The sequence below is a fragment of the Neolamprologus multifasciatus genome, chromosome 1 (genome assembly GCF_963576455.1).
Source record: "Neolamprologus multifasciatus chromosome 1, fNeoMul1.2, whole genome shotgun sequence".
In the NCBI taxonomy this organism is placed as follows: domain Eukaryota; kingdom Metazoa; phylum Chordata; class Actinopteri; order Cichliformes; family Cichlidae; genus Neolamprologus; species Neolamprologus multifasciatus.
The window spans coordinates 24417820-24440240 of NC_140439.1; the positions used below are offsets into that span (position 1 = coordinate 24417820).

Genomic DNA, 22421 nt, shown 5'->3' on the forward strand with positions numbered 1-22421 from the left:
CTATCTTGTTCAAAGAGAAGATATAAAACAAAGTTCTAAGCTAATCTACCTTAGTGTTCTCCTTTTTTAAAAAGAATCGATAAAGAATCGAATCGTTAAACAGAATTGAAAATGGAATCGGAATCGTGAAAATCGTATCAATACCCATCCCTAGATCCATAGCTCTTTGCTGATTGTCTGTCCCTGATTTCTTGTCAAACGTCAGTAAAACTATCCAATAAATGCTAAAAAAAATCATTATAAAATGTATTGATACTTTTGTCAATAATTAAGAACAAGGCCAAAATATTCTAGAGAGACAAAATCCACTCAGAAGTGATTAGTTAGATAGATAAAACCTTATTAATCCCTCGGGTGGGTTCCTCTGGGAAATTTGTTTTCCAAAAAAGCACAGCACCGACAGAAGTTACAGAGTTAAGAATATTATATATATATATATATATACACACATATATAAATACAAAGACATATATAGATAAAATATACAAAGAGGATAAATAGAATAAATAGGAATAAAAATAAAAATAAAAATACAAGTGAATTGCACATTTCAAGTATGGAGTCTATTGCACCGCTGATTATTAACAAAAAGTATTGCACAAAAGGTAATTGCACAGTGAAGTGGAGAGGCACTACAGCTTAGTTGTTCCCCCCTCCTTTGTCCTCCTGTTTCCCCTCCGTCTCCCCTCCAGAGAGGAGTTAAACAGTTTGATGGCGTGTGGGACAAAGGAGTTTTTAAGTCTGTTGGTTCTTGTCTTTGGGAGAAGCAACCTGTCACTGAACAGACTCTTCTGGTTGTTTATGGCCGTGTGCAGAGGATGCCCAGCATTGTCCATAATGTCCAGCAGTTTCTTTAGTGTCCTTTTCTCTGCCACTGTCACCAGAGTGTCCAGCTTCATGCCGACCACAGAGCTAGCCTTCCTGATCAGTTTTTCCAGCCTGGATGAGTCCTTCTTTGCTGTGCTGCTCCCCCAGCACACCACAGCATAGAACAGTACTCCAGCAACCACCGACTGGTAAAACATCCTCAGGAGCTTCCTGCAGATGTTAAAAGACCTCAGCCTCCTGAGGAAGTACAGTCAGCTTTGGGCTTTTTTGTACAGGTGCTCTGTGTTGCATGACCAGTCCAGTTTATTGTCCACCCACAGCCCAAGGTACTTGTACTTGTTGACCACCTCCACCTCCTCCCCCTCTATCTGAACCGGCAGTGGACCTGCTCTGGACCTCCCGAAGTCCACAACCAGTTCCTTAGTCTTTGAGGTGTTGAGTTGCAGGTGGTTTGTGTGACTCCATGCGACAAAGTTCCTCACCAGACTTCTGTACTCCTCTTCCTGGTCATCCCAGATACACCCCATGATGGTGTATCTGGGTGGTGATGGTGTAGTTGTGTAGAAAGGCACGGTGAGTTTTTATGTGATCCAATCAGAAATAATCTTCTTGTGCAGTAAGGTTAGACAGTGTGGGAGAGGGGTTCTAATAACTCCTATGGTCTCTTTTTTTCTTTTAATTATTATTGTCAGTATCAGTCTTAAAATCATGTAACAGTAAGTCTAAGGAGCTTGGAAAGAAAACGTCTGAACTTCTTTAAGTTTCTTGAAGACGTTTCACCTTTCACCCGAGAAGTTCTAAGAGTAATTGGTGGAGAGTCCCAGTTTTAAGCCCTATGGGAGTGTCCCCAAGAGGGTTGTGGGCCCCCTATAGATCCTCTATCTGATCACATGATCCAAGGTGTGAAAACGGGTGTGGGTCAAATCAGTCAAGGTTTCAGGCGAACCCATTGTGAAACCTAGCTCCACCCTATCATGTGATTTACTGAGGTCAAATGGCCCGGCCACCTCCTCTGTGTCAGTCAGTGTTGAAAAGCGACAGTTTGGGTTACTAAGATGTTAACCACATTTTTAATGTCATGCAAAAAAATCACAAAATCACAATCCTAAAAAAGCATGAACTGTCTTGGTTTGAATGTGCTGGTCAGCTTTAAGTTTAAGTTTGCATGTTAAGACTGCGTGTAGCTGTCTGTTTTCCTGCAGGACATGTACCCAGCCTTTTTTTTCCTATGGTGATATGATGAACCACTTGGTAAAAAGGTTTTTTTAAAGTGATATTTTTCTTCTTTTCTCTTTTCGGCAAAGTAATGCTGCTCATCACAATAATGTGCAGCTGGTAGAATTTTTGAATAATAAAACTCGAGAAATAATTAGAATTTCTTTCTGCAGCTTAGTTGTTTTTTTCACTCTTTTCTGTCCCCCTCGTTTTCTTTCTATCATCATTTTTTTCACTATACCTGCCTTCTCTGACCCACACATAGCCGCCTTTCACGGAATATAAAAAAACAACCTTTACATATTCATAAACTGGAAATCAGTATTCCCTTAAGACAATTCTATGAATCATATTTCACTTTCAGTTCTGTAGCATCTTTTTTTTTTAAAAAAAACCTCACTGTTACTTACTGTTTGACACACCACCTAGTTACTCTTTATTTTCACCACCTCGTCTTTTCTCTTCCACCATTTCTTCTCAACACCAGTCTATTTATTTTCATTCTTGTGCTCTTTTCTCCAATTTTCTTTCCCCCTCCCATCTTCAGGGAGCCAAAAATTCTTTGAAATTTAAATCGGATTGGAACATAAACATTCTTCTATAAATCCAAAGACGGTTTCATGATAGGAAGTATGAGCTAACGGAGTAAGAGAGCCAGAGAGAGGACCGTGACAAAGAGAAAATCTTATGATTTGAAAAATACTGGAAGCATCAGAGGAAACTGTGATTTTAGGTGGCTCTTTGTGTGACAAATCATTCTGACGCTAATCTGTCAGCTGTCGATCTAGCATCACAACTCATCTTCAGCTGCTGCTGCAATCTTGTGGTCCTCTGTAGGAAAAAAAGTTATAAATTCAAAGCCAGGCCAGGTGCTATGCTGAGCTGCAATTGGCCACAAGGCTAAAAATATGTAAAGCATGCTGACTCATTGGGTGATAAGAGAATTAGTTCAGTTCTCTGAGATTTTCTTCTGCTCAGCCAAAGTAAGACAAACTCACAGATGGCTTTTCATGTTTTTGTGACAGTTATAAGGTATGTCCACTACTGAGATTAGTAAGCTCAATTCATGGAAGTTAAGATAAAGTCCGCTTAAAGTTAAATAAACCGTCTCCTCTATTGAGGTTTTTCACAAATACAGTTAAATCCTTGCAGTTACATTGGTATTTGCAGGGTATTTCTGCATTCATAGCTGTGTGGACATTTAGGTTCCTATGTGGGGATGTTCTACAAAACTGCTCCTCTTTAAAATTTGCACAGTTGGAGCTATGCAAACAGCAACGCTGACTGCATCATATCAAAGCCGGATTAGCACGGTGTCCTTTAAGAAATCTGTGCAAATTAGACAAACAGAAACATCAGTTTTAACACCTTCTCACATGTGTGTGTGTGGACTGACTCCAATCATACACACTAGTAGCAACCACAGAACCGAATGTCCATTTATCACAAAGAGCAGCCCACATAAGTAAATTTGACATTTAAATACTCCCACAGTACTGTCTTCCACTGTCCACAACCATTTATAAATATGGCAATATCTAAGGAATAAACCTTTATTGTAGAAAAAAAAACATGTTTTATTTGTGCCTTTTCAAAAGACGATTGCTTATGAGTATCTTGCCAGGAGGATGAAAACCAGCTCATGCATCCTTGCATGAAAGCCCATGTTCACCTTTGCTTAAAAGCGCAGTACAAATTGTATTAAATCTACTGCACCCACACATTACAGTAGGTGCTCTATGACACACACGTGGCCAGTCGTTGTCATGCTGAAAAATAAAGTCATTGCCAATAAGACACTTTCCAGATGGTTTTGCATGAAGGATCAAAATCCGATGGTACATCTGTGTTAATAATTCCATCTATTTTGAAAACCACGACAGAGCCTCCACCATGTTTGACAGATGGCTGTAAACTCTCACTGTTGTAGTTCTGACCTCCTCTGTACATATTGAATCTTTCAGGTCCTTCGTCCCATCTCAGGTGTTTTCTGGATTTTTTCTTATTTGTTAAAGACATGCCTTTCAGATAATGTTCATCTGCTGTATTGTAGGCCTACAGTTTTTACCCCTCCACCATAAAAGGCTGATGGGGTATTGTCATCACCTTGTCAAGCAGGTGAGTGGTGTTGCCACCCAAGTTTGTGAATGACACAATGTAGGAAATTTATCCCACAGGTGCAGCTACTAGAAGGCTGAGGAGTAGCGCTGGCAGCCACTAGTATTCTTTTTTTTTGCCCTCCACATGTTCAGTTTCATTTTTTTGAGAACACTGGACATCCTATGACTTTTAGAATCACCCTGTTTATGCACAAATTTTATTTTAAGTCTGTCAAACTAAAGAAATTGGAAAAAAAATATGTGTTTTGTGATAAACTGGTACCAAAGTACCTAAAGACACAATTTGAAACTGGTTCTTTGCTACATCGTCTGTTTTATTTAAGCGCCCAACTGGTTCATCTTATGAGTTAGGTGCTTTTTTCTATGCTTTAATGATTCATAATTGGTGATTGGAGCACGGGTGCTAAACTTCACATATAATAAAATAAGAGAACATTTCCAGTTAGGTCCAAAATGGTGGTACCAAGCATTAACAAATGACATGTTTTTCTCACATTTGTATGTGCCTAGCCACGCAACACAGCTGACATAAGATAAGAGATAAGATAAGATAAGATAAGATCACTGATAAGAGATCTTTGAAGTTTCTGGAAAGTGCATTATTCCTTCTTGAACAGAGGTAATTTACCTCTAGCTGCTGTGCCAAGATAATTTGACTCAGACCAGACACTGCATTAAATGCCCACATCCTCACATCACAATCCCAGCAGGGCAACCTGAGCTCCACAAAGTCAATTTAACAGAGCTAGTTTGACAAGTAGACAAGCTACTGTGTAAATCTATGCTCTGACTTGACTTTGCGGTAGGAAAAGTTAGTTTATGAGCATGAAGGGAAGTTTTGTGATAGAGAAGGCGAAACCCCCTCTGCTTTCTTTCTATCGGGGGTCTGAAGGAATGTGTACTCATTATTTTCAGTTTCTGAATTTTCCCAGTTGTTTCTTGTATTTTCTGAGTTCTTGCTCTCTGTGTGAAAAAGTCTTTCTTCCATCCCAATCGCTTTACTGCACTGTGTGTAAGCAGCTGCTTGTGTGGATGCTTTTTGGGTGCACTCACACTAAGATATCAAATAAGCAAGAGAAAGTTTCCAATCAGGCAAAAAAAGTCAGTAGTAGAGAATCACAGAGGGAGGCAGAAAATGATGGAGGAATGAGGAGATGAGGAGCTGTGGACAACTGGTTGGAAAAATGCAATAGAAAGAGTTTTTCTAGACAGACCTGTAGTTTAGAGAAATGTACAGAAAGAGAGGAGGTTAAGAGGAGTGTCTGGAGGGAAAGAATGAAACAAACACTGTTTCCATCTTATCATATTCTCAGTCTTTGTCTGAAGAAATGAATAACAAGCAACTTTTTTCTCTATCCAAAAATGAATCTTCAAATCTTCAAGTGATTCTTGGTCAGCCATTTAGCTAAAAGTTTTTAAAAGACTGAAGCATGAAAAGAAGTGTTATTTCCTAATGTAGGAATAAAACGGAAAGCTAGAAGAGAGCATCATTTCGTTTTTGCCTCTCATATCAAAGCGCTTTCGTCTCTGTACTTTGATGTATCTGTTGGAGGGGGAAAAAAAGATTCTTTTGGAGGCATTTCAAACTCTGGCTTTTTACCAGCCAGCCTTTCCACCTTGATGTGTCTGAAACAAACAAACAATTTTTTATCTGTATTTTCAGGAAGTGTATATTCCGTATTACTGCTCAGCAAATACCCAAAGGGGGCAAAAACAACAAGAGATTTTCTGGATAAATGCCAGCTCAGATGTTCTAAAAAATGACAGCCAGCCATTCAGCCAGCCGTTTACTCTGCCAGTCAACCAGTGTGGAAAGGAGTGCCAGGGGCCTCGTGTCTGAATGCTGCACACATTACATCTAATGATGTATGATGTTTTGAAATGTAAAATATAAATCAACTGCTATGCCTAAGGGATAGTGCTAAATAAGAGAGAGTTAGAAATGGCTGTTACTATAGATCTGAATCTTTCCTTGTAAACTCTAGATCTGAGGTGATATTTCAGCACCGTCTCCAAGTCGAAATGCTTACATGTTGTGATAATTTATTTATCCCAGCAGGAAAGTAATTGTTTGGGCGTTTTAGTGAATCAGACTACAAGCCTCTTATACAACAGCAGTCGCATGAATTTTACAGTATAATGAGGATGATGCCAAACATCCTGATGACCTTGGTGAAAGCAGACCCAGTTGTTTTGCTCTGGATCATAACAATACCTTGCTGCGCAGGGTTTAGGTACTTTGCTTTCAGCTTAAAAACATATCATTCTAATTGTTTACTGTTTATATGAGCTGATTAGTTGAAGAAGTTGAGCTTGGGCTTAGCTTTTTGTTTAGGACTGGGTTTAAATCCACTGGCCGGTTGGGGCCTTCGTCTATGGAGTGTGCATGTTCTCCCTGTGTCTGTGGGGGTTCCCTCCAGGAAGTCAGAGTGCCTGGAGGGCATGCATGTTAGGTTAATTGGTGACTCTAGAGGGAATATACAGTAAGTGCAAATGGTTGTCTTTTCCTCTGTGTTATGCTGGGCTTACACTGTGTGATTTTTGGCCCATTTTGAGCCGATTTTTGAGTCGTGCGACCGTTTTGGCGATCGGTCCGATTCTGGCCTTCATCGTGCGTCGTGCATCGTGTAGTATACGCGATTAACACCTCACGACCAGCTCCCGATCATCAATCGCTTGGTCGTGAGGGTGTCACCGCAGCTTCTCACACTGCGCACGCGCAAACACAAATGTCAGCGAAAAAGACGGCGCAGCACTGCAGTGCAGCGTGTGATCTGGGCACTAGTGATGGGATTTCCGGCTCTTTTTAGAGATCCGGCTCTTTCGGCTCGGCTCACTAAAAAGAGCCGGCTCTTTCGGCTCCGAACCGGCTCTTCAGGTTGTTTTGTTGCTTTAATTATTTAATCATTAACAATAATATAAAATTATGCAGAAAAGGAATTACTAATGTAAAAAAAAGTGGTTTTATTTATATATGTTTATATATGGCCCCTAGAGACAAAGCACGTACAAACTCTAAAGCATATACAAACTCCAAAAAGCACGTACAAACTCCAAAACACATTTCTAGCGTTAACTGAACTTCCAAAACAGAGCTAACCAGATCACTTAAATTACACAATTGAAAGCATGTGCGTATTGTTTGTGTATTTATAGCCAAGCACTCATATTTATTCAAATAATTTAAAAATAAAATTCATTTACCTGTTATTACCACACACCAAATCCGGTTGTTGATACTTCCTGGCTTGTGTAGCCACTAGGTAACAAAAGCTCAGCACTGCACCCTAGCATCCTGGAGCACTTCTGTTGTCTTTTGTACGTGATTCTGAGTTTGTACGTGCTTCTTAGTTTTTACGTGTTTTGGAGTTTGTACGTGCTTCTGAGTTTTTACGTGTTTTGGAGTTTGTACGTGCTTCTGAGTTTTTACGTGTTTTGGAGTTTGTACATGCTTCGGGGTTTGTAAGTGCGTCTGAGTTTTTACGCGTTTTGGAGTTTTTACGTGTTTTGGAGTTTGTACGTGCTTTGTCTCTAAGGGCCACCATAAATATACTTTATTTATTCACTCCACATAAAATGTAATAAATAAATCATATAATACAAAGAACAACTATTTACATTTTAAACTTTTAACTATTTAAATTTTCAGCTTTTTCCTTTTAAATAAATTTAACGTGAAACAACACAAAACACTGCAAACCACAACACAATTAAATATATATTAAAATATTAAAACAAAAAGAAGATGCACATTCTCTGTCATATGGGCCTGCATGATTTCTGAATCCTTTATCATCTGCAACTGAAAATAGTGGATGATTACTATACCTTTCTAATGTGACGTTGTTGTCCCTTGCTCTCTTTCTCTCTGGCTCTGGTCCTGTGCTACTGCAAGTGTAACTTACGCCCCTCCCCCCTCTGCCCAGCGCAAGGTACAGGCCGCGCGTGCGGAGTTTAGCGGAAAAAAGGGCGAGAGAGAGGGTGAGAGAAAGAGAAAAAAAAAAACAAAAAAAACCTCACGGCTCCCAATAAGGAGCCGGCTCGCGTCGTTCACTTCAAAGAGTCGGCTCTAAGAGCCATTTCGTTCGCGAACGACCCATCACTACTGGACACAAGCGATGGAGGCACAACTTGTAGAACTTTGGCAAGCTCACCCGAGCCTTTTCGATGTGGCCTCACGAAATTATCACGACCACAACAACCGTGAAAATAGTTGGATAGACATTGTTGCTCAATCACATCTGCCTGATCAATGTTTTTCATTAGCAATTTAGCAAAGTTGATGGTGGTGGTGTGCGTGTCTGTGTGAGTGAAAGACAGAGAGGGAGAGCGAGCGACAGAATATCTGTTCTAACCTTCATTTTATGGACGCACAGTGTGAGCACTCAGGTCGCATCAGAGCATCGGGCCGTATAGTGTGAGACCCTGCATCGTGACCTACGAACTTCTAACCCCTGCGTGTCAATCGTACAGTTTGAGCAGGAGCTGAATCGCGCGACTGAAAAAATCGCACAGTGTCTGCCCAGCATAAGGTCTGTGGCAGACTGGCGATCTGCCCAGGTCATACCCCAGCTCATGCCCCATGACAGCTGGGGTAAGCTATAGCACCCCTGCAACCCTGAATTTAATAAGCAGAGAAAAATGAATGCATGTGTTTCTTTGCACTGACATTTCTAAGTATATGCAAAAAGATAAATGTCTCAACCTAAACAGTTTAAAGGATTACTTTACAAATCGGTGATTAAAGAAGAATAAAATCTGTCTAAGATATATGTTTTAGTTTTCTAGAAATACTTCAGACATAACTGTTATAATATACATAAAACCTTGTTTAATACATGGATGTTAAACTTTATTGAAATATCAGGGAGGTCAACCACTGATCATTTTAGTGGATCTAAAAGTATTTGTGGCTGGCACAGTGGTGCAGTGGTTAACACTGACAAGACACTGCAAGATGATCCTGAGTTTAAACCCAGTTGGGGGCTTTTTGTTCTTCCCATATCTGGACGGGTCCTCTCCGGATATTCCGACTTCCTCTCACATTCCAAAGACATGCACTGGGTTTGGTAAATCTAATGGTGTATGTCTCTATGGGTTACCCCGTGACAGAATTGAAATCTGCCCAGGGTGTACCCTGCTTCTCCTACTTTGACAGCTGGGATAGGCTCCAGCCCCTCGTGACCCTGAATTGGATAAGTATAGGAAAATGGATGGATGAAATAATGTGGGCCATTTATTTGTCAGTGGTACCTCGGTAAGTATTCGATTTTGGGAACCGAAGGAGCATATGAATAGCTAATGACATCAGACTTAACAGACAGATTACTAGGCAACCACCAACCACACAACATCATCCAAAAATAATCATTAGAAAACATTAGGATAAGCACACCTTAACATATCACCAATAATATTACTAGAAACTTGACTATTTTGCTGTACTGGAGATGACTAACATCCAAAACTAGCTTACTTTCAAATGTATAAACAACTGGAAACTGGAACAGAGACTTTCCACTAGGTTAGCGTTGACTAAAGTTAGGCTCTATTAATGCCAATTACGCATGCATTAAAAGGTCAAGTTATTTTTCACACAATACCAAAACTGAAACTAAAAGTTTCAGGAATGGAAACAGACAATTAATTTTGAATTCACAGATTTTGATTGAAAATAGCGGAAAAAATAAATAATTCAAATATGTAGGTGAAGACAAAACAAAACAACACCAAAAAGAAGACAACACAAACATGTTATCTTGTCTTGTAAATATGAGGAGCACTGGGATACTATTCCCTGAAACTCCAGTACCAGTTACACTTTCTCTAGCTGTATCACATTAGCTGTCAGTCACGTGTATGCTAGCAATTACAAGCACACCGGTTTAAAAAAAAAAAACTGCATGAAAAAAACTAAACTTTAAGTGTTCAACTATGTATCTTTGTGTTGCTTGTGTTTGTTTTTCTTTGTGAGATGAAAAAAGAAAAACATGAAAGCTTGTTTACCATGTTTCAGTGTCTACTGCAGCAGGGACACACGCATACACCCCCACAGAAAATGTGTAACTAAGAAATGTGATCAATTTTACAGAAAAACAGCTAAAAAACCTTGTTTTACTGACCTCCAATGATGAAATTTCTTAGTATGTTCTAATTTTGGAGTATTCTTCACGGAGTGTTTGCATCCTAATACATCCATAAGCACACGTAACCCCACTGAAAAATGATGCACGAGCACAATCATGAGTGATTGTGAGTTTGCTGCAACAGGCTTAATATTTCTACCAGGAAGGGGAGTGAAAAACTACCTGTAAACACCGCTTTTACTTACTCCCATACTGGCTTGCACATTGAAAAAAATCACATCTCTATCTTTATAGCAGATTTCTAATCCTACAAAACGAAGTGCAAAATCTGCTCCAGACTTTCAGGGAGTTTATTACTTAGAAGACTAAAAACCTTTTCGGATACAAATTATATTAAAGTCGTACAGCATTTGTTCATTTTCTGGGTGTTCCTTTGCTTTCTTTGCTTCCAATTTCTTGTTTGTTGTTTTTTTTTTAATTTTGAATATCTGTGGAAAAAAATTTACTGCATTTTTAAAACCGTATCAGTAAAGTCAAGCTGGTTACGAATGGGTTTCCTTACCTTCTCTGCACACAGATAATTTCCTGCCAAGATCCAAAAAATAATAATAGATTATTATTTGGGGTAAAATAAGTGCACATGGATATATATATATATATATATATATACACACACATTTAAAATAGAAACAACATTGTGGGTAGCAATGGTAAGCCAGTCATGGGTGCACACGTCATTCAGATTGTGTTATCCAGTAGAGATGTGTTTTGAATTGTCATGTTGATCTTTGTTTGTTTCTTTTGTTAGAGATCTGTTTTGGGACCCCTACAGTTTCATTCTTTTATTCTCTATTTCTTGCTTTTCTTCCTGCTGTAGTTTCTAACCCAGTTTTCACACTTGCTTTAATATTCTGTCACAATATAAAAAAATATATAAAAATAAATAAGTAAGTCAGATGTTTCGCCAAAATGAAACTTCTGTGATAAATCCCAGAGTGGATTCATGGTTAATTTAACCGTTGCTGTGGATATCTGAAAAAACATGTGAGTGGGAATTCAGGCTTTATTGTAGACAGTGGTATATACCACATGTGGGAATGTTCACTGTAGAATAGTGATCAAAATGCACACCTCACAGAGACGACTAATGACAGCTCAGCTGCAGCCTGGCTACATGTAAACAGTTTTCTTTGGTTTTTTAATTCTCTTTTTTTTTCTTCCATCCTGATATGGAGCCCCTCTGCTGTATTTCATCTCTGTTTCGATCTGTTTTCTGTCTACCTGTTACTTTTTTCTTTTTATTACTTCATCTTCTCTTCTGTATCCCCACACCACCCACTGTGTCTCAGCAGTAACAGGTGTTTGGTGAGGCGGGAGGCCTGCGGATCTAAATGTTCTCATCAGTCCTAGAGTCCAGCCCAACAGCTGAACTCAGCATCAGTCCACAGTCTGCTATAGCAGACGCTGCTCCTCCCAGTCGCTTTCATTCTTGGAAATAACACATTTTTTTGACTGACTGGCTACAGTGGAACCTGGGGAACAAACAAGGTTATGTGCATTGCAAATATAAGGTTAAGTCACAGGCAAGTTTTAAGAAAAAAAATGAATAGTTACAACTATAAATAAAGAGAAACGGCTTAGAAGCAAGGTCCACACGCACTGTTATTTTGCATATTTTGGCAAAAATTAAATGTTCTGATCATACTGAGCATTCATGCAAACGGCCAACAAGTGGATTAAGCTACAGGAGTAAATGTATTAGAATTTATTGTGACTGCTGTGGCTCCATGCTGATTGCAGCTGCCATTCTACAAAAAAGAAAGGGGGAAAAAAGACCTAGCCATAGAGCTTTTCAAGTCCTCTCTCAAACCTACAGGAGGGGGAAGTGTTTGATAATCACAACAGAAGTCTTCGGTAAAGCGTTCCATCAAATCTGCGTGGAAAAACACAGCTATAGATGAATAAAAAATAGCAAGGAAGAAAATGTAAATGCTTATATGGCAGAAATCATGTGTACTGTTTGAGTTTCTACGCTTGTTCAACTCTTATCATAATGTGAAAACTGTTCTCAACTTTGTGATGTGCTGGTGACAAGTTGAAGCAGCTTAGAGTATTATCAAGAATACAATAAGACACAGACAGACGGACAGAACTACCAACCGCAGAGGGACTTAGTTCTACTAGCTTTAGTATCTTCCATCTGTGTGTATTTGCAGTGTGTGTGTTAGTGTGTTTGAGTCCCTCGCTAGTCCTGTTTCTCTCTCTTTTCCTCAGCCATCATACCTTCCTCCCTCCCCCAATCTCTTTCTGTCTTTACTTCACTCCTTCCTTCCCTAGCGGTACTCCTGGATTAGTTCCATTGCCTGGTTATCTAGTGTTGGCCTATTTTTCCTCAGAAAAGTGTGATTTTTACTCTGCAGTTACTGAGAGTAGTCTAAGTTTTTGTATGTGCATGTGATCTTCAAATGATGCCTGTAAGTACATTTTCTTGATGAGATATAATCCATTAGATGTTTCTCATTATTTTCTGAACTCCACTGGGTTTCTTTGTTACTGGAAGGCGTCTTTATTCTTTGGTTGTGTACTTTCTGGTCCACTGTAGCATTTATATAAAGCTCAAACTACAAAGTAGTAATGGAACAGTACGGCATGCGCTACATAGCCTATTGCATTTTATATCAGTGAAGAAATCAACAAACTGTATTTATATTGACTAATATTTTACACAGCAAATGAAACAATCAGCTGAATGTGTTCAGCGTCACAGCAATGCATAGTTATATTTCTGAGCAGTTGGCACTTAATATACGTATCCGAAATGATTTGATAAAATTCACCAACTGCGTCATCATATGCACCTGCTAACTACTCGTTAACACAAATATCTGATCAGTCATTTACAGGGTAGCAACTCAATACATGTAGGAAGATTCAAGAAGACCCGCTGAAGCTCAAACTGAAGAATGAGAAAGAAAGGTGGTGTAAGTGATTTTGAACACGTTGTGTTTGTTGGTGCCAGACAAGCTGGTTGCTAAAGTTTAAAGAAAATGGTCAGAAAAAGAGAAAACATCCAGTGAGCAGCGGTTCTCTGAGTGTAAATGCCTTGTCAATGTCAGAGGTCAGGGAGAAAGGCCAGACTACTTCAAGCTGTTTGGAGGGCAGCAGTAACTAACATAACCACTTGTTGCACCTTTGAATGCGGTGAAATGGGAGACGTACATTATGGATGTGCGGCCGACAAATCTGCAACAACTTTGTTATGCTATATTTCCAGCACCTTGTTGATGTTACGAAGAATTGAAGCAGTTCTACAGGCAAAGGGGCGTCTGACCTGGTACTAGCAGGGCATACCTAATAAAGTGAGTGTATCTTTAACTAATTTTCACCAGTCATATCTATTATAATAAAATATGAGTCAATACATGTTTATATTTCATTGTATGCTATGATGTAGTAAGTTATGCCAGACAGACAAAGAAAAATAATAGACATACATAATTACAGAAAATTACTTCATGTGATAACATTGAATTAAGTTCATTGCTGAATTAAGTATTTAGTAATTATTCTTACAATAATTACTAAATACTTTAGTGGCTTTCTTCGTAAGTGGCTGAGACTTCCCCGCAGTCTCACCAGCGCTGCCTTGTATGGGGCAAGCAACAGCTTGCAGTTACCTTTAATGGTCTCACAGAAGAGTTCAAGGTGGCTCGCACACGAAAAGCCCAGTACAGAGATTCTAAAGACTGCAAGGTGGCATCAGCAGGTATTGAGGTAAGGACAGGAAGAAAGTGGAAGGCTGAGAAGGCAGTTGAGGTGGCGGAGTCACGCCTAAGGCAGAAAACACTGGTGGGGGTCTTAGCAACAGGAGGAGCAGGCTTGGGGTACTTCTCAAAGGCCCAGGTCAGCAGGGCATAGGGAAGGAAAGACACCAGCTACTCCAGGAAGAGGTCCGTGCAGGTGTGGAGGAGGAGTGAGTAAGTAGAGCTGTAGGCCTTAAGCGGCAGGGAGCATGGACAAGGTGGGAGAGCACCTTGCAGCGCAAGGTCACCTGGGCAAACATCATGCAGGCAGACTTCCACCAGATCCGATTCCTAGTGCAGGCAGTATACGACATTCTGCCAAGCCTAGCAAACCTCCATCTGTGGGGGAAGAGCGAGACACCTGTCTGTCCCCTGTGCTCTGGAAAAGGGACCCTAGAACACCTCCTTAGCAGCTGCCCAAGGGCCCTGGCCGATGGTCGGTATCGTTGGCGGCACGACTCAGAGTAGTTGCTGAAAAGATTGCCTCAGCAATCAGCACCAGCAAGTATCATCATGCTCCGAGGAAGGCAATCTCTTTTATTAAGGCTGGAGAGAAGCCCCAGGTGTGCCCACATTTGACAACTGGCCTCCTCATCACAGCCTCTGATTGGCAGCTACAGGCTGACTTGGGTAAACAGCTAAAGTTCCCTCAGAACATTGCAAAAACATCCCTCCGGCCAGACGATAATTATTTCTGAGGCCTCAAAAAAGCTGATCATGCTGGAACTCACAGTGCCCTGGGAAGAGCGGATCGAGGAGGCCAATGAAAGTAAACGAGGAAAGTACCAGGAACTAGTGCAGGAGTGCAGGGGAAGGGGCTGGAAGACTTTCTATGAGCCCATAGAAGTGGGTTGTAGGGGCTTTGCAGGACGATTACTCTGCAAAGTCCTAGGCCGGCTGGGCGTGGCTGGGGCAGCCAAGAAGAGGGCCATCCAGGCTGTGAGTGAAGCGGCAGAGAAAGCCACAAGGTGGCTGTGGATCAAGAGGGCTGATCCGTGGGTAGCTACTGGTACGCAAGGCGGGGCCTGATCACCCCCGGCTGGGACGCCTGGGCGAGGGTGTATGATGTTGTGAGACCCGAAACACCTGATGACCCCAGGATACATCACTGAAGATGCGTACCAGTGCATCCAGGAGATGTGTCTTTTATAGATAAGTAATTATTCTTACAAACCCTGTTTTTTTTTTCATATTTCATTCTTGCATGAATTTCTAATACAGGTAAAATTTTCAGGCAAAAGGCTTCAGTCTGATCAACACGAGTACTATTGTGGACCTGCCATTAAAACTATTGCAGTGTTATAATTTTAATTAAACAGAGATCAGTCACATTTTGAGAACTAAATGCTCCACCAACTGTTTTGTTTCACTCCTGCTTTCATTTGTTTTTACAGGTGAAGCAGGTTATAAATTTCCCTTTGGTTAATGTCTCTTTAGTTTGAAATGAAGTAATCCTTTGGTTTTCATTACAAATTTTAATCTGTACAGCTAAGTTAAAATCCATGTGATTTCCAGACTGCAAACATAAAAAATAAAAAGTAACATTTTGAAAAATTTAAAACACGAACAAATGAAGCGCAGAAGAGGGATGGAGTCGTAAACAAAGAGCAGCACAGATGGAAATGTAGAAAAAAAGAGTGAGATGAATAAAAAAGTAAAGCCGAGGAGATGGAAAACAAGGAGAGTGGGAGAGCATGACTGAAAGCAAACTAAATGAACCGGGAAGTTAAGGTTAGTGAACAATGAAGCAAACACCTATTATTCAACACTGGTAGTTGAATATGAGTGTGTGCGTGTGTGATAATGTGTATATATTTGAATTCATGTAAATCAATGGCATAAACAAATACACAATAGCCAAAAACTCTGCTTCTTAAGACAGGATGAGTACCACTTCAGTGTTTAATAAGACTACAGGAGACACAGTTGGAGATATATTCACATTTTTCCTAACTTTTATCTTTATATAATGCTAAGATGCTTGCATTGGCCACTCTTAATTATTTCTCCTCCCCATCTTGACCAGGAAGTGGTCCTTGTCCTTTATAGTCTTATTAGACTCTCCAGGTGCTCCTTTTTCATCATATTGTATTGTGGATAAGAATCTTAACATCCAATTTGACTAAAACCGCGCAAATATATGATTTATTTAACAGATACAAACCAGTATAACAGCTCTGCATTAACGCTATGTTCATTTTAGGTGCTTTGAAGGTTTTTGCCAGTGCATTGCACTCTGTCTGTCAGTCTGTTCACACTAAGATGACCTCCAGCTAACCTTGGGCATCAGTAATTACTTCCGTTTATCCAGGCAAAATCAGGACACTGTTAATTCTTTAGTACGCGCTTGGGTTTTGTTGTAGTCGTACATTACTGTGGCTGATGTGATAGTTAGTATAGATAACTGTTGGCAGCAGTTGTATAGTGTCGTTGTGATGACAATTTCTGCAGTGGTCAAAGCAAATCCACACAGCTTCTTCCTGTGCTTTCTTTGATAATGAGCTATCTGGAGAGCTGGAAGCTGTCTAAATGTAGCAAATAAAAGTAGCAAAAGTGTACAGTGGAGTCAGCCTGCAATTACGTGTCACGCATTAAACATGTAGCACATATGGCTCGAGTCGCCTCTATTGTTTTGTTCAGCACACTTGGCTTTAAAAGAGCCACACCTTCTCTGTTCAAAGCCAAGTGTGCTGAAGCGGTGTAAGTGTCAACAGCTAGGGAAGCTATCTAATTCATTCAGCACAGAACTGGTGTTCCAGCCTGCACAGAGAGCACATGTGCACATGGCTCTTGAATTAGATCATGGCTGCAAATGTACCTAGAGCAGCATTTCAACTTTCAGTTCACAGGACTTCAGTTATCTAATGAATCATGTATAAAATGTATTTAGTTCTTTTTTATCATTAATAACAGGGAGACTGATCAAAGTACAGTCAGAAGGAGGATGATTTGTAAATCTTTTATTGTGATCGTGACAGAGGTGATAAAGTTGTGATACAGGTATGCAGTGTTTTCCCTTCTCCAAACACAACACTTCTCATTAGTATTAAAGATTTCTATTTTCTCATATCTGTCCAAAAAAAAAAAACCCTGTTCTAATACTTCCTTCCTCTTGAAATAATAACAGGTTACACACTCACTGATTCTAGTAGGGTTGTCAAAAAAAGACGGATACTAATTTATACTAAAAATAATTATTTGATAGATACTCATCCCACAGTATCATGCAGCAGTATTGATACCAGCAATGCAAACCTACAAGCACACAGCTCCTCCTGTCACAAGTAGCTGAGGTAGTTGAAATTCACAACACCAAATTTTCAGGAGGTCAGTAGAGCTCCCATTTCAACAACAGAGAAACGGCTATCATAAATATTAGCCTGGATGGTGCACACATTAACATTAGCAATTACCTGATAACCACATAAGCTGCTTGTTATCATTAAGATAACAGCTAGTGGCTATGGCTAATAATAAAGCAGTGATGTTAATGCTGCAGCTAGGTAGCAAATGTTATCATTCCTGCCCGTCTATGACGTTAATAGAGAATGTTAATTTAATAGCATAACACAGTTATGTGTTAAAATAACGTTGTTATTCTTAGCCCCCAAGTGAGGCAGAGAAAAATCTACCAGCAACTACACAGAAATAGTGGCAACTTATCATACCAATTCTTTTATAATCAGTAATATAAATATTAGCCCAACTCACCAGAAACACAGCACTACCACAAAAAAACCCACATCAACTACCTTTACCTGATACTAAATTATAAGTAAGTCTTTCAAAAAAAGTTTTACTTTCCTTACTATCTCACACTAGGAACACTCAGCTAGAATTCACGTAGCTGAAATGAATACCAGTGGGACAGGATTCACCAGTGGGACAGGACTGACAGTGATAAAAGGACTTAAAAAATACTACTACTAGTCAAAACTAATACCTACAGTACTCAAGAATTTTCTTCTTGACTTCTTCTTTCGTATTGTAGCTGCAGCATTTTGTTAACATTTGAAATTTCTATATAAAATAAAGTAAAAATAAATCTATACATCTATCTACCCCTTGTCTACCGTTGCTGACGCACAACTGGGGTTGATAAGAAGAGGTCACAGATGCCAGGTCAGCCCTTCTTCTATATATGAGATTGAAGAATTCCCCGTACGCATGATCCAAGGGCAGTTGGAGGGGTGGCTGCTAGAGAAAGATATATCCTGTGTCTTCTGTGTTCTTCTTTCTGAACAAAGAGAGGGCAGTCAGCTCCTCTTGGCTGCATCCCACTGTCCATGTAGGCAGCCTGATGGGTTCATATCAGCACTAGCTGAGAAGAGGAGAGGGTTTTAGGTCAACCGGCCGATGACTGGCCTTGTGGAACTCAGATAGAGAACGGCCGGATAATTGAAATCAGATCTTGTATGTGCAGGCTTAAATATTTCAAAACATAACTTACTCTCTTTTATAAGCAAAAAATAGGATAGTGGCTGAATTCAGTAGCTGCTAACACCCAGCTGGAGCCAAAGGAAGCCTTACAAGCAGGGCTGAAGCTTTGCCTGTACTGACACACACCAGGGAGAGCCCTAGGGCACAAAAGACTGCTGGCCAGTGGTCTAAATTCAGCAATATGCTGCTTGTCCCCAGAAATGTCTGCACTATTCAGAGGAGTAGAGAAGTGCTAACATCAACAGAAGAGAAAAAAGTGATCCTTCATCTCCCAGCTTAGTCACTTGATCTAAATGGCACTGGGAATGGACTCCCTGCTGCAACTCACTGCACTTAAGTTCAGAAGCTCTAGGAAAACCCAATATATCACCCTTGCACTGATGTTTTGTGTTGAAGGTTCAAAAAGGAAATACCGTTGGCATGTTTGGGTAGTGGTCAGAGAATGTGGGACCCAAATAACTCCAGGGCTAATTATCATCACTGACAGAATGACCAGGCTGGCAAAATGCGGCAGCTGCCACAACGGGTCAGCTCACCTGCCAAAGCAGTTATCAGCAGCACAGTGTTTTAATTCTGTTAATAAAGGGGTAGTTCTAAGGTGCAACAGATGGATATATGCTGTCTTCTGTTGAGTCCCATACGCATGAAGATGTCAGATCTTGAATTTTGGAGCATGCAAAAAAGGTGATAATCAAAGGTGATAACCAAAACTAAGATTTGTATTTCTTGTCTGAAGACATGCACAATGACATCAACGGAAGCTGAAAGCAAAGCTGTCGATTTACCACTTGAGCTGCGTTCCCACCCTCACCTACGGCTACAAGCTCTGGGTAGTGACGAAAGAATGAGATCACAGATAAGAGGCAAACTAGCATTCTCTTAGCGATATGGTGAGGAGCTCAGAGTAGAGGTCCTACTGCTCCATATTGAAAGGAGCTAGTTGAGGTGTTTCAGGCATCTGACTAGGATGCCTGGAAAAAGGTGTTTTAGGCCTGGGGGCAGACTGGAGAGATTATATCTCTCAGGTGGCTTGGCTTGAAGGAGGTGGCCAGGGAGAGGGAGGTTTAACAACCTAAATCTGGATAAGTGGCAGAAGATGGATGGATGGATGAATGGATACATACAGAACACTTTATGTAAGTAAAGTAAATGATTACTAGTCGGCTTTGCAGCTGCAGCGTTGAATATACTTTTAGTTTCTTTTGACATTTCATATGTTTAATCATTGTCCTCATTTCAACATGCTCAAGCTCATTTCACTCTTAAATCAGACCTATCTTTTCAAAGAGATTTTGTAAATTAACAGAGTAAAGGCTCTAATACGGCTATGCTGTGAAGTAGTCTCTTGAGCTAGTCTATCTCATGAGATAATCGTACCACAGTTCAATGAGGCCAAGCATAACAAAAGCCCAAACAAATCCCTCTTAGTCACGTCTGGTTGGTGTGGATGTAAAAAACAAGCAACAGGTAGAATAATGAGGTTGCATACACCAACGTTGCAAAAGATCCACTGAAATAATCATACACTAAATATAGGCAACTACAACTAGCACGTGGCATACACAAATGATAAACGCAGAACAGATAAAGAGGGTGACACTACTAACACAAAATCTTACTTTGAGCCTATAAAAACGTGGATTCTTTTCTTAAATTATTCTCTTTTCTTTGGCCATGGTCATTTTCAGCATGACAGCACACCAAGGATCCTTATGGTAGTACGCCGAGCACCAAAATGAGGCTGCATTTACAGTAAACCTCCACACAAACCAATCACTCTGTACAGTCTACTCCTTGCTTATCCATCCAGTAAAAGAAAAAAAAGTATTCTATTCAAACACTGACTCATAATACAGCAATGTGATGTTTTCAAGGAAAAACCCAATGTTATCCATAACTGCTCCACCAGCCTTAAACACTACTTGGTGCATTCCCAGCTCATCCCTCCTACACACAAGCAGAGCACTATGAATAAGCTTCCTACAGTTTGCCAGCTCTGTAGATGATGTTCTCTCTGCCCTTTTTGCAATAATATTACATTCTTTCCACTCACTAAATAGGGATGCTGCCAATTCATCAGTGGCTTATATATTCCTGCACATTTTTGTTGATCCGCAGGGAACGCTTTTAGTTAACCACTATATAGTGCTATTAAACCTAGTGAGACTAGGAGTTGAGTTTGCATGCTACATTCAAGTGCATGCTAATTCAAAATAACAGCACTTCAAATTTTGCAGTGGGGTTGTGAAAAAAGAGGATGCTATATTCAGGCCACTGTTCCACTGTTCCATCTGTCTGCATATCTTTAAGCTACAATTAGGTTTTGGATCTTTGGAACAAGTGGGAGCTGGCAGTCGTTGCGTGATGAAGCCAACAAGACCACATTATCTAAAAAAGGCAGATACAAGATCCTGAGGCCACATGACCTAACACCCCTTTAGCCCTTAACTGAAAAATTGTGACCATAAAAATGATCAACACACATGTTCATATTAGTTAGTTAGTACTCATTCCTTGACCTGATATCACAGGAGAACAGCACTCTTATCCACTGGAGAACAGCACTCTTATCCACTGGAGAAAACCTGTTCACCACCTCTTACCAAGAGAGACGCTAGAGTGGAAGAAAGTCCAGATGAGCTCAGCAATTTCTAGCTATTAACTCACAAGCACATGTACTGGCTAAGAGTCCTTAACCACCAGAGGAGTTGCATTGGGGATCTCCACATCTGAATACCTGAGGCATCTAAACTGGATGTACTACTGCACTTTCTTACACCTACACACATTTCACTAAACACCTGCCCTATTCACCAAACTTGCTTCTGTGACTTTGCCCTCTTGTAACTATTTTGAGATGCTGGAGGAATTCCAACACATATCACAAAGGCATAAGTATAAGGTGGAGGTAAGTGGACCTCTATGGAGCAGCTGCACTTTATTCAGATTATGCTGAATTGGGCAATAAGCCAAATTTAATCAATGAAGCTCATTCCTGCAAGTTTTTGAACTCACTTTTAAAAGACAGTAGTCATTAGTAACCTGAAATCTTAGGTGATGAGTTGTTTATACGCCATATCTTTGTTTCCTATACACTAATATGCAGAAACTAAAATATCTTATACCCCTCAGCGCTGTGCTCCTTTAGGTAGACAGTAATCAGTGTTCCCAACAACTGTAATATTAAAAATGTCTGCTTGGTTTATTTTCTTGTTATTTTACCTGTCTTAAAATTGACAGACAGGTTAGAGCTAAGTATTCTTCTATATTTTGAAGAAAAGATGGCCAACAAAATATACAACGGTCCAAGTACCAAGTAGATATATGAACATTGCTGATAAATCAGGATGTGTACATTCAAACTGTGTGAGTCAGGGAGATTAGGTTGGAAAGAGGGAAGACACCGAGAAAAAAGAGGAACAGGAAACCACATCAGACAGAAAATGAAAGAATGAGTGCTAACCTCATTTTTAAGTTGCCAGGTGAGGGCTGTCCATCATAAACCGATACAATATCAAAGTCTTCCTCCAGCGCCAAAGTGACGAAGGTTAGCTGGATTCGGTTCCTCTCCCCTGTTATTATCAGCCATGTACAGTTGGCGTAGTTGGGATAACCATGGGGGAAACCAGGTGACTCGATGGTGCCATTCAGACCTTGGACTACACCACCACAAGACTCAGCTAGAAGAGAAAGAGATAAGACATGTAAGAAAATGTACATCCAGCATTAAAGTATACATTATACAATAAATATATTTTAAGGATACGATCAGGTTCCACGCATTCTTCAGATTTAGTTTTGCACAGAGATTAAAACAGTATGATGAAGAGGGAATATGCAAACAATTCAAACTCCCATGACCAAAGTTAACGTACATTCTTTTATACATTGTACTCCACACCCTTTAGAAATATTGTAATGGATAGTAT

At 40.1% G+C, this 22421-nt stretch overlaps 1 protein-coding gene across 1 annotated transcript in view; it reads right to left on the reverse strand.

Annotated features, from left to right (window-relative positions):
• csmd1b (CUB and Sushi multiple domains 1b) overlaps window positions 1–22421 on the reverse strand; it is a 437934-nt gene that overhangs the window by 306134 nt on the left and 109379 nt on the right. The window contains 1 exon segment of the mRNA XM_085164942.1: window positions 21956–22172. Within this exon segment, the coding sequence (XP_085021068.1) occupies window positions 21956–22172 (217 nt within the window).